Source organism: Podarcis gaigeae (genome assembly GCF_964106915.1).
Source record: "Podarcis gaigeae genome assembly, chromosome: 9".
NCBI lineage: Eukaryota > Metazoa > Chordata > Lepidosauria > Squamata > Lacertidae > Podarcis > Podarcis gaigeae.
Window position 1 is genome coordinate 41,497,665 of NC_139685.1, and position 13,903 is coordinate 41,511,567.

Consider the following 13,903-nt stretch of genomic DNA (forward strand, 5'->3'; position numbering starts at 1 on the left):
CCTTTTTTTGGAGAGGATATCAGGTGGTGCAAATGATGCATCTAGAAAAGGCTGCGAGTTCTGCCATCCTATCTGTATCCTGTTCCTTTGGATTAAAACTGTTATTTTCGGATTACTTTGAATTATTAGGTGAAAATTCTATGTAACTCTTACAATTGCAAAAGAAAAGACTTTTGTATAGGTGGTGGAAGAGCAAGAACCACTAAACTCTTACATGAAAGATCAGCATTTTTATTTCAGATGATCTGATTTAGAATAAGCCCTCAACTTTCAGCTATAAGAAGTAAAATCCCTACTCCAGTAGACCCATTTTTAAAAAAATAAGTAAATTTCTTGTATCCTAGTTAGGATTATGAAAACTTACTTAATGCACGAAAAGGAATCAGAAATCTGTACTTAAGTGACTCCTAATAAAATACCTTGACTATCTGGCATGCTGCCTAGAAAAATCTGTGCCTCAGGTTCCCTCTGAAATTGCCCGTGACTTGGTGTGGATACACCTGTAACTTAAAAGAAACATAGTGTTAAGCTAAGGCAGGGTTAGGCAACCTAAGGCCTGGGGCTGGATGCGCCCCAATCGCCTTCTCAGTCCGGTCCACGGACAGTCCGGGAATCAGCGTGTTTTTACATGAGTAGAATGTGTCCTTTTATTTAAAATGCATCTATGGGTTATTTGTGGGGCACAGGAATTCGTTCATTTCTCCCCCCAAAATATATTCCGGCCCACCACATGGTCTGAAGGATGGTGGACCAGCCCACAGCTGAAAAAGGTTGCTGACCCCTGAGCTAAGGTACTTACTCAGGGCAAGGCTTTTGTGATCTATTATATTTATCTGAGTAGCCTAATTGCTTACAAGATCTCAACTCAAGGGGATCCATATGCAACTTTCATGTAACAGCCACATCATTGAAATCTTGGGTACGAGCCATGCGGCAAGCATCCAAACCTTTTCAAAACATAGATGACTGTGAACTATAGAGAATAAACATTCTGAGAAGCATCTCCTTTGTCTGGATAGTTAATTTCAAGGTTCACATTGCATGTTATATTATCCCTGGGTTGAAAGTGAAACTGCCCATAGAAATCAATAAAGAAACCCAGGATTAGGCTATAGTTCTGATTTGGTACTAGAACGTTCACCCAGAAATGAAAAGTGGTAGCAAAAGGACAATTTCAAATTATTGCAACTTAAAGTCTTATTTAGCAAGAAGCTCTGTGCATTATGTGGGGTTTGGTGCATGGCACATCTCCTGCTCAATCATACATACTTAAGTCGTTGATTTCTCCGAGAAATGCTTCCAATAAGAGGGCTGTTGAAATGGGACATTCAGGAGATGCCATTCTCATCTCCTCCCTCTCCCTTTATATGCTACAGACAATCCTTTACAAAGTCGTAATTTACTTGCTTGGATAACTGGTATCACTATGTGGGACCTCCTGTATGTTTCTGCTTTCACTGCTAAACCGCTTACTTGGAAAATAGCAGAGTTCAGTTTCTTCAGCACAGGACAGGAATGGGAACCTGTGACCCTACAGATGTTGCTATACAAAATTCCCATCATCTCTAACCATTGACCATGCTGGCTGGGACAGATGGGAGTTGTAATCTAACAATTATTGGAGGGCCACAGGTTCCCAACCTGGCATAGCAGAATATCTAGTTGGAAATAAAAACTCCCTAATTTATTTAAATGTGTGGGTTTTTTAAAGGGTTTATTATAAACACTGCCTTCGAATTCCGGGAAAGTCTGTGGAGGTTGAACACAAATGCCATGTTTATAAAGCAATGACGCTGATTTCGAAATTCAGATGGGCCCTTTCCTTCTCATGTTTGAATTCCAAAAAGATAATTACTCACAGTGAATTATCGTAGTGACATGAGCACAACTTCCTCTCTGTTTCACATTGGAATGTAGGAATCTCAGTGCTGTCAAAAGCACTCCAATAGGGGCTGGGAGGTGGGAAAGGGTTTATTGATCAAACATAGAGGCACCAAACACATACAGCCTATTTGCATCTTCTTCCAACTTGCAGAACATTCCCACCCCCACCCCCAAAAAGAGAAAACTTTGATCCTGAGGAGGAAGCGTATTTTTAGATTCATCAGAGTGAAGATTTTTCTAGACTAGCCTAACTGGTCTGAACATTGTGTAGTGTTCAATATAAGACTCTCTATACTTAAAGGATGTTAGAGACCATCTCTTGAACACCAGAAACACTTATACATATTAAGGAACATATGCAAAACAAAGCAGTACTTTAACATAAATTACAGATATGTAGTCCTGCTGTTTGGTGTGTGCTCATGTGCTTCAGTTTCCCTTAATTATTTTAGTGACCACACTTGAAAAATTGCATTATTCTAATATATATAAATTCAGTATTTTCAGTAAGGGGTTTTATTTGATGGGGGCGGGGGCAAAACAGCAGAGCAATTGTAAGTTAAAGTATCCCACTGCAGATGTTAAGAACTAAAAGGTCATAATTTAGCTGCAGAAGCAAGGGCCCCGTTCTCCCCCTCAAACCTCAAGGCATCCTATTGCTTCATTCGCACACTAGGACTTAAAAAACCCAACCATTTAAGGTGAATTTTGTGCTAAGAGAGCACACCCTGTGGTTTGGCAGTCTAGTCAGAAGGATGATACCATGCTGGTTTTCTAACTGGATCTTTGAACAATATTCTCATGGGTGGTAAATGTAAAACAAAGTAATATCAACTGGCACTTAATTCTGTGAGCTCCCTGCTGATTGGGCTAGGCAGTGAAATAGAGCTCTTCCTGACAGGAAGTCAGCCTATAAGTGTGGAGACCCCTGAACATAAAGTGTGCTTTAATTTGAGAACCTGCTGTTTTACAGCTTTTCTCTTTAATTTGAGAGCTTAGGAAAAAGGGGCTAGACTAGGGGAATGGATGCAAGCTGACTGGCCATAGGATAGAAAGCCTAGAGTGTGGTAGCAATTGTGTGCTTTTTAACACCAATTATAAATGTGGGAGCAGTTATTTTGAGGCAATTTAGATAGTTTCTTGCTACCCAGGCTTGATTTTAAACCTGATATTGCAACATATAAATCACTTACCTGTGTAGGCTTTCCACACAGATGGCTGTGTTTAAAAAGTACTTACTACATGCACTAGCCTCTACATGTTCAGCTTTAGCATGCTACCATTGTGTCTGCCAGGCTCACAGATTGCTGGCCTGTTTAGGTTGCTTACATATGGGACAGTAGACATAGTAAGTGGCGTTTTAAACTAGAAGCTGGCAGTGCAGAGCACTGGCATGGGCAAATGAAAGCTGTGTGGCAGGTTTAAATTGCAAGAGTGAATAGGCACTGTAGTTACAGTGTCTGATGTTGAGAGGACATTTTTACTCAGAGCAGAATGTTTGTGTTCAGTTTTTGGCGTCCAGTTTTTGTTTTGTTTTTGAACAGAGAAGAGTTAATATTTAATTCAAAAGAGGTGTCTGGCCAACTTGATTCTCATGCCAGTTTTAATACTAAGCGTGGTTAATTACTTTGGTTCATTTGCCTACTGATTGCTCTCAGGTGGTCACTGTTGCCATCTGTTTGTCTCTAGAGACAGTGGGGTGTGCCTCTGGGGGTGACGTCAACTGCTGTGTTAGCAGCACTGGGCTGATCTCTCTGGAGCAGAAGCCTGGGCGGTGTGTATGGAGGTTATGGGCTGCCCAGACGACAATTACCCACTCTCAGTTTTGCTTACGCGGTCCAAAGGAAAGTAGAGCAATATATTTGGCACCAGCTTGGTTGTAGGCAGTGCTTCCCCCCTCCTAGAAATATAGGTGCTGGAACTCATCATGAAGGGACACAGGTGGCGCTGTGGGCTAAACCACAGAGCCTAGGGCTTGCCGATCAGAAGGTCAGCAGTTTGAATCCCCGCAGCGGGGTGAGCTCCCATTGCTCAGTCCCTGCTCCTGCCAACCTAGCGGTTCAAAAGCACATGAAGTAGATAAATGGGTACTGCTCCAGCGGGAAGGTAAACGGCGTTTCCGTGTGCTGCTCTACTTCGCCAGAAGTGGCTTAGTCATGCTGGCCACGTGACCCGGAAGCTGTACGCCGGCTCCCTCGGCCAATAAAGCGAGATGAGTGCCGCAACCCCAGAGCCGTCTCTGACTGGACCTAATGGTCAGGGGTCTCTTTACCCTTTACCTTTACTCACCATGAAGTTGTTACAGTAAGTGCCACACCTTTTAACAACAACAAAAAGAGGTGCCGGTATGGCATGCCTTTGAGTATCCCCTGGAGGGAAAAAAACTGGCTGTAGGAGTTGCCTGATGGAGATGTACAAGGTGCCATCCAACCATCTTAGGGACTCCATTCCATATTTGTGTAGGGTTTGTTCCTTACCCTTTTCTTCTCCCAAAGATATCCCACAAGGCAGCAGCAGTTTAGAATCAAGAGTTTTCCTTTCCTAGATGGGCTGTCTTTCCAGGTTGGTGAGCCCCACCTGTCCCTCACTTCCCTCTCTCTACAACATGTGCAGAAACCCCCTTCTTGACAATTGGATTCATTATTGGTCTCGCCCACTCAATCAACTGGAGCCTATAATCGCATTCAGGGGAAATCCCTAACTCATCAAGGGTTTGAGACCCATTGGCTACCCTCACCTGGTTTAGCTGGCCAGTTGAAGCAGTTTCCTGGGTATGGCCGCTGTTGTATGCTGATGGCTTCTAGGAGCCACAGGTGACAGCTGAGTGCATGGTGGGGACCAAAGGTAGACAAAATACCCCAGAAGGAGCTTGATGTGTCTCACACCGTGGGTACTACTCCTCCCCTAACACCCCGTACACTATATATTCACATTTAGGAGCTGCAGCAAAATACTGCTGTGTGGAGTGGTTCAAACCAAGAATGCCAGCCAGCAAGCCATGCTTTTCCCAGGATAGCATTCCACTCCCCTCCCCGAAGATTTATGCTCATTCAGCCCCACAATTGGAGGAAGTATGCTTCTGTATACCAAGTGCTGGAAACCACAGTAGGGGAGAGTGTTCTTGTGCTCAGGTCCTGTTGGCAGGTTTCCAGTAGGCATCTGGTTAGCTATTTTGTGAGAACGGGATGCTGAACTAGTTGGCTTTTGGTCTGACTCAGCAGGTCTCTACTTACAGTACTTCTTAGTAACTACATGCAGTACTTCATAGCATGCTGCAGCCACTAAGCCTGCTCAGAACACACTGTTGGGGGGGAATCTTCCCCCCACTTCCTTCATAAACATACTACATATGTTTGGGTCCTCCAACTCATACCTACCTTTTGTACATGCATGTTGCTGTTTTAGTTACACAAGAATTGGAGAAAGAGTTGACTATTAATATACAGAATTTGTTCAGTTAGCTCCCTTTATTTTAGCCTTTAGGTTATACAGATTGAGAGATTTTTGTTTCTGGGCGTTTGGATGACATTAACTTTTCTTCCTTCTACAAATGGTTTTAGTGTTGCTCTGGTCATTAGCTCTCACTTCTTTTGTATTTTATTGTTGTCCTTATTGCATATATTTGCATCTCTTTTTTAACTGTGTAAGCTGGATTGGGGGTTCTTGTAGGTGAAAGGTGGTGTAAAAATTTCATAAATGAATACTGAATGAATAAGTGCAGGTTTTTACGTTTTTCTTTAGAGTGCACAAGGATGTGCCAACAATGTGCCAGGTGGCCAAATTTTTTGTTTTGTTTTGTTCCTGTGGTTGAATCATTTGGATGTTTGATGTGAATCATGCCATCAGCAAAATATATTTTTGTTCGGAGGTCCTAGCTAAGACCACTGTACAGTACCACAAGTGTTTGAAAATCCTGTGGCATATGGAGAATATTGGCATGTGTTTTAATCTGGTTTTTAGCTTGTCCTTGATATAATTGTTTAGTTTTAAATGCCTTTTAACTGGGTTTTTAATGAGAATTATGTTTTATTCTTTTTGTAAACTGCTTTGAGGTTTTATTATGATAAAGCAATGTATAAATCTTGTGAAATAAATAAATATTGAATTTTGTGAGCCTGCTATTTTACAAACATATGCACCATATGGCTTTGAAAGAAAACTTTATGCTGGAAGGAATGAAGTTAGTATTTAAAACACGATAATTTTATCAATACATGGTATGGCAGTATGAAATTAGTGCTTATTTCTTTTGAAAGATAAAAGTAGTACCTCTGCAGTTTGTGTCTACAAAAGTTCATTGTGGCCTTGAATTCTCTAAGTATTAAAATTAAATTCTCGTTATAAGGTAATTTCAGGTATTTACTGCACAACAATATAACACCAGTTTATAGGAAGCCTGCTCGGAGTGGAATACACAGAATGGTTAAACAGCAGGGGAGTCTTCTGCTTTTAGTTAAAAACTGCTGTTTCTGTATGGCATATTTACAACTTATTTAATTCTTAATGTAGTGTGCTGTGGGACTGAGCATACGAAAAAGAGTAGAAAGAGCTCTGCTTTCTGTGTCTAAGGCTATTACTTGCTGTACAATAATAAAGGCACTATTTTATTGGGTTAGTTGTAATTAACTTCAGCACTATGCATTCATATAAATCATTCTCAATCTGTTTTCTTTGCATTTTCCTTCCTTTAACTGAGTTAGCATAGTTGTTTTCAAATGTTGTTTTTCCCATAAGGAATAAAGCTGTAATAGCCTTTCTCTAAATGGACTTGTAGAGCTAATTATTCTAATAATTATTTAATATGCATTGATAGTCTTAATGCAGTTTTTACAAATGGTTATGGATCAGTATTTTGGCTATGGTCTGGATTTGACCATGAACATTAAAAACAGATTTATCTATTACCAGAACTCCCCTTCCTTGGGAGGGGGTGTTATTATTGTTTTTTCCTTGCTTCTTTGTCTTGATCTGAGTGCCCCCCCCCCCCAAAAGCCCTAGTGCTTAACACTTTCAGGCACTGAATAGAACCTGAATCTACATTAAGTGTCAGATTTACACATAATTTCCATGGCGTTTCCTTTTTCCAGTGTTATACCAAATCTTCCCCTTTTCAAGTCTCAAAAGGCAGATGTAGGACACACATTGGATTGTGCCAGTTTCTTGGACTATTTCATATGAAATAAAAGTGAACATCATAAAGCTCATTTTTGGCTTTGGTAAATTTAATTTTTTAACTAGTGTAATGTGGCTTTAAAATCTTGGTTCCTTACTGCCTTTGTTTTGATGACAAGAGCAATAGTTTTCAAATGTAATGGAACAAAAAGTACTTTCTGCTTATATCTGAACACATTGCGTAGTGTGGTTTTTTTTAGCCTTATAAAAATAATTAGCCTCTATATAGTTCTAATGGCAGCCTTGAAAGTTTTAGCCTGGAGCAGCCTCTAATGAACAGCCCTTGTTTTTTTCCATTTGGGCTTTGAGATTCCCTAAAGACTTGACTTCAGACCTCAGAGGGCAGCAGCTGCCATTTGTCTTGAGTACTAGTGTTGCGAAATAGTCAGACCATGTACTAATAGAACACATTTGTACAATTCAGTACATAGATGCTTGATAGAGGTTTAATGATGATCATCTGTTGAGAGCTTGTAGATGGGTGGACTTAGAGCAACTTCTATTGCACATTATCAAAATAATACCATCTGTATTGATCAGGTGGGTGACGTTGCTTGGCTAAGCTTGCTTTCCCAGAGCAGGTTTTTGGTCTGTGTTTTTACAGACCGCTATGTTTTTATGTTAAAAATCTCTTTTCTTATAAATTTCTAAGAAATCTTGAAGTACTTAATGCCTCAGATCTGTGCAAAGTTGTTCAGCTGCATAATTGACAAAACAGAACTCTTACATACTGTCCCTTCTCATATACCATAAATAATAAAACTGGAGGGGATCCTTTCCAATGCTCTGTTTGTTGCAAGAAATGCAGGGCCAGAACATCCCCAACAAGCCCACTACCCCTCGAGGTAATTGGTTCAATTGCCAAACTTCCCTTTTCATGTCAACACATTTCTCCAAACGCTTAGCCAAAATCTACCCTTCTGTCATAAAATTATAGAATCATACAATTTTAGAGTTGGAAGGGACTACAAGAGTCATCTAGCCCAAACCCCTGCAATGCAGGAGTCTCAAGTAGAGAGATGGCCATCCAATCTCTACTTGAAAACCTCCAAGGAAGGAGAGTCCATCACCCCTTGTGGGAGTCTTTTCCACTGTTCATATAGCTCTTACTGTCAGAAAGTTATTCCTGTGTTTAATCAGACTCTCCTTTTTATCACTTGAACTTGAATCATAACTAATTCCCTCAACTGTTCCTCATAAGGCTTGGCTGCCATACTCTTGATCATCTTGGTCACCCTCACTTGCACATGTTCCAAGTTGTCAATTGTGGCACCAAGAACTGGACACAGTACTCCAGGTGTGGTCTGATCAGGGCAGAATAGAGCAGTACTATTACTCCCTTTTATCAGCATACTATACTTCTGTTGATGCAGCGTAGAATACTATTAGCTTATTCCCCCCCCCTCTTTTTTTGGTTGCTGTATCATACTGTTGACTCATGTTAAGCTTGTGGTCTACTAAGACCCCTAGATCCTTTTCACATGTAGCATTGCCAATCCACTTGTCCCCACCTTAGATTTGCACAATGGGTTATTTCTGCCTACGCATAGATCCTTACATTTTTCCCTGTTGAAATTCATGTTGTTAGTTTGGGCCCAGTTCTCCAATCTGTTAAAACCATCTTGAATCCTAATTCTGTCTTCAGTGGCATAATTGTCTAACCCCCCCACCTCCTGGTTTGGTGTCATCTGCAAGTTGGTACAGATGCTGAACACTACAATTAGCATGTCATTTGGAGTTTCCCTAGGGGAGCTCTGAATGTAGCTTTGCAACTTCAAATACTTTTGAAGTATCTGTACCCAGTGCTTTTTTTCTGGGGATGTGCAGGGGTACGCATAGCCTTAAACATTTTGTGAATCTTTGTACAGTGGTACTTCAGGTTACATACGCTTCAAGTTACAGACTCCACTAACCCAGAAATAGTACCTCGGGTTAAGAACTTTGCTTCAGGATGAGAACAGAAATTGCGCAGCAGTGGCGCGGCGGCAGCAGGAGGCCCCATTAGCTAAAGTGGTGCTTCAGGTTAAGAACAATTTCAGGTTAAGAACAGACCTCCAGAACGAATTAAGTACTTAACCCGAGGTACCACTGTACTTTTGTCCATTTACTGTATTTATTTTTCCAAATTTGAACTATAAAATGGTGATTTTCTTGAGTCAAAACCAGAGTACCTCTAAACATTTTTTTAAACAAAAAAAGCACTGCCTGTACCCATTTATTTATTCCCCGAGTCTGTGTAAGTGGAGGAACACTTAAATGTCAGGACCTGGCTGAGACAGTAAGCAACTGTACCTGAATCAAGATCTTGAGGGGGGGGGGTGTTTTTTAGTCCAGGTTTTATGAAGTCAGTTGCTGGAGCTGGAAGAGCTGTATCTTGAGGTGGATCTGGAGGAACTGGATCTAAAATGCATTGGGAAAGAGCTACTGATTTGAAAATGCAACGTGTGAATTGACTTGGGGTGTGATGTGACCATACTGATGAGGCCCTTTACTCTAAGCCAGGGATCAGCATACTTTTTCAGCAGGGGCCAGTCCACTGTCCCTCAGACCTTGTGGGGGGGCTGGACTATATTTTGAGGGGGGAAATGAACGAATTCCTGTGCCCCACAAATAACCCAGAGATGCATTTTAAATAAAAGAAGACAATCTACTCATGTAAAAACACCAGGCAGGCCCCACAAATAACCCAGAGATGCATTTTAAATAAAAGAACACATTCTACTCATGTAAAAACACACTGATTCCTGGACTGTCCACAGGCCAGATTTAGAAGACGATTGGGCCTTAGTTTGCCTACCCATGATCTAAGCCTTATTGAATACCCGGAACTGTGTATGTTCAGGCCTTAGAGCCTACATTGGAGCAGATGATCGGAGTGTTTAACATTGGCCTCTGAAATTGGCAGGAAGGATGACATTTCTGGACAGATCAGACCCTGTAAAAATAGTAGACTCCTGGCCTTCTACCCTTGCTCACCAAGAGAACTGTCTGCTGATCTCAAGAACCCCAAGCTGAAGAACACACCCTCTAGATCTCTCCACTGCATAGGCGCCGACTCCATGGGGCCTGAGGGGGCCCGAGCTCCCTCAAAAATTCGTTTGGGGGGCTCTGCCCCCCCAATAATTTAAGAAAATTATTAGTTATATTATGCTTTGTAAAATCACAAAAATATGTTGGTATTTTTTATTTTCCTTGTTTGACGATAGTTACCTTTTAAAATACATTCAGTAATGAGTTAAAACAAAGCCACTCCCGATCTAGAGAGGGGGTGGGGTTGCGGGCTCTCGACCCATCAACAATCTCGCGGGGCTGGCGTCAGCCCCGCGAGAAGCGGGGATTCCCCCTAGCTCATTAATATTCACCGCCCACGGCGGCAGCCAATCGGCTGCCGCAAAGGGTGGGCCCTCACAGGTTCACTTAAGGTCGGGGCAGCCCGGGGCTCGCCCCTTTCGTTCCCCCAGCAGCAGCGGTTTCGAGGTCTTGGGGCCCCCCCCAATATTTTTTATAAGTCGGTATGGGCCCCCGCCCCCCCAATATTTTTTATAAGTCGGCGCCCCTGCTCCACTGCCATCCATGGTCCTCCTTTGCAAAGTTCTTTTCAGCACTTTAAGGCAATTTATATCTCACAGCTACTTCCATTTTTGTCAGTGCTTAAGTATTTACTATAGTTTCACTATAGACTGCACAGTAATTATGATCATGTACATTAGCAGTAGATTTTATAGGCATAGGAAATAGTAGTCGATTAAGTTCAGCTTACAGCAGGTATGAAATTATTGACTTGGTCGATCTCCTCTTGTAGTCCTTCCTTTTGAAAGTGCTGAAATGTATTCTCCAGTTATTCAGCTACATTAGTGGTCGACTCTGAGGCTTTTAACATGTTTTTCATCAGCACCTTTGGGAGAAGGATAACAAAGATCTTGACATAACAATGCAGTCAGCTCTGAGAATGTAATTGCAGTACAGGATATATGTGCTGTGTTGAAACATTGCATTAAACATGAAAGACATTGGTTGTTACATTTTGCCCCCCTCCCCCGCCAAGCTATTAAAGCATGCTTAAGGGAGTGTTCACCTGTGGCTTAAAAAATTTTGTTTAGACTAATATTTTCTCTGATCTTTGTCTGTGATAGAGAGAGTTAAGCTGGAAAACAACCAAGATAAATGTATTTGCTTCTCAGTTTGGGCAATTTCTGTTTTCAGTAATTAAGTTCTGAAGCACTACACTGAGTGTGATTCAAGGTGAAAGCCATTGTTTGAAGACAAAAACATGTGCATGATGTCATTTAGAGAAAATCATAGCTCTTCATTTATATTCCCACCTTCCAACACTTCTCCTGCCAATATTTTGTGAGGGAATGCTAAAACAACTGAAGAGGCATGTTGGCAAAAGAATAGAAACATCTAGGCAGGATAAACAATCACTTTAGTGCCCATTGTTGTGGTATACAACTGTATACTCCAAAAAATTGTAGCAACAAAAATACATAATTTTGATTTATTTGCTTTATGAGCAAAAAAAAACCACACACACAAAATGCTTCTAGTTACTCAGATGTGTTGTTGTTTTTGTAAATTGAGGCATGTCTATAGAGGAAGGCACACTCCCCAAACACCCTGTTAGTTGGATACCTCATTTATTTTGCAGTATTTCCATGGTAGCAGTGGCATGGGCCAGTTGCTGATTGGACTGTTTCTTGAGGTGCCAAGGCTTATTCAGCAATCTAGCTCTCTTGGCTGGTATTAATAAAATATTGAGGTTTGTGATGACAACTGATAAGTTGTGGTGCCTTTGATTAAAACTCTGCTTGGTGATGATGCTTCCTTGGGCAAGAGGCTGCCCCAGAGGGGAAGAAGGACTCATCTACAATCTCTGCCTAAAGACCACCAGCCTTTTGACTCTTCTTCCTCTGTCATTTAACAATGGCCATGCAGTCAGGCTCGTTGAACTGTTTCCGTACCAAAGAGCTGTTATGATAACTATTCTTCCCCCCCTCCCATCTGTAAGCAACTCTAGGGGCCTTATCAGTTGAAGTGGGTTGTTGATTAAAAAAAGAAAAGTATTTTAAAAATAGATTTAAAATATTTTTGCCTAACCTACATCTGTGGTGATGACAGGCTTAATACCTTTTCACCTTGGTATTCTCTCACCCTTGTACAGTGGTACCTCAGGTTACATACGCTTCAGGTTACAGACTCCGCTAACCCAGAAATAGTACCTCAGGTTAAGAACTTTGCTTCAGGTTGAGAACAGAAATCTTGCTCTGGCGGTGCAACAGCAGCAGGAGGCCCCATTAGCTAGAATGGTGCTTCAGGTTAAGAATAGTTTCAGGTTAAGTACAGACCTCCGGAATGAATTAAGTACTTAACCTGAGGTACCACTGTAGTAGGAAGTCAATATGCTGAATGCTAAGTTTGAATAGCACTTTGGGTGATTCTTGTTATCTGGATAGATGTGGTCATGCTCATCAGCTGACATTGTTTACAGTACAAACAATACATGTACTGCATGTATTGAATATTACCGGTACCTAGCAAGCACAACCAGTCCTTTTTTAAATTAAAGTTTGTATATAAAATTTTGAGTTAAAATTCTAATACCTTGTGTCACCATCTTAACTTTTACTATAACTGTTTTCACTGGTTTAATTAATGTAAATTTGTTCTTTTAATTACCTTTTTCACTTTTGCATTGTAGGAGTGGCAGAACTCAATACAGAAGAATGCTGGCCTAGCTTTCATTGAGCTTGTCAACGAAGGAAGGTAACTTCCTAGTTATATTAATTTCTAGAATCACCATTATTCATATTGAGCAAATTCTGATTAATTTCTGTTGCTGACTTATAAAGTTCTTTGTCTACAAGTAAAGTGTTTTGGTTTTGGTAGCATACATTTTCATTCCTTTAGAAATATTGTACTGTTAACTTTGTGAACCTGATTCAGCCGCTAAATCTCCTCTACGGGTCTTTGCAGAGGTTGTCTGAACCTGGGGAAGGGAATCTTGTTAGAATAACTCAAACAAAAATGCAGCTCAGACTCAGGGCAAGTGTACCAGACCCACCCTCCCTGGCACAGGCTTGCTCCCATATTCTGTTGTGGTTTGGCATTTTCTCTTATCTGTAGTCATATTGACATAGTGTGCCTATGGCAGACCTGCACAGTTTGTGACCAGTAAGCTGAAACTTCCTGTTTCTACTGGTTATTCGAAGGAATGTCAACTACTTGGCAGACCCAATACACGCTGGTTGCTTGTGTTTGATTTCTTGGGGCGCGAGTTATAGAGCGCTGTTGTGGGGTCTCAGATCACTGATTTAAAAGTCTTATTAGTTACGTGTATGCATGTGAAATTTCTCAGATTGACCACTTCAGGCATTTTTTTTAAAAAAAGAAATAGAAAAAAGCAAGTGTACTGTATATATTGCATTGGGTGCTGCGGCAGAAAGCTGGTATATAAATGCAATACATAAATATACCAACTGATTTTTGCATAAGCACCTTCATCAAAAGGATTTTTGTTACAAGAAATTTCAGAGTAAGCCTAGATGTTCATACTTTAAAGTTCAGTTCATGAATACAAGGTGTGTTATAGAAAATGACAGGTCATGGCAGAAACATTAACTTTGGCGTGCACTTAAGTTCAGTAGAATTGTATATATTTCCTAAGTAATTCAAAAATACATAATAACCACACCAGAAGTAGTAACCATAGTGATATAGAAAATGAATAAAGCACTTAATGATTGGAAAAGATGAATACACTTATTTAGTCTCTCTTAGTAGAGTTAGAGAATCATCCACTAACATGTAAATTTTAAATGAAGACTTGGTGAACTCTAAATCCAAAGTA

At 40.8% G+C, this 13,903-nt stretch overlaps 1 protein-coding gene across 4 annotated transcripts in view; it reads left to right on the forward strand.

The window, feature by feature from the left end:
- Positions 1-13,903, forward strand: part of LRBA (LPS responsive beige-like anchor protein) — a 356,696-nt gene that overhangs the window by 110,948 nt on the left and 231,845 nt on the right. For all 4 annotated transcript variants that reach the window (XM_083755165.1, XM_083755167.1, XM_083755166.1 and 1 more), the window contains exon 35: positions 12,755-12,819. In XM_083755165.1, the coding sequence (XP_083611291.1) occupies positions 12,755-12,819 (65 nt within the window). The remainder of the gene's footprint in view (positions 1-12,754; positions 12,820-13,903) is intronic.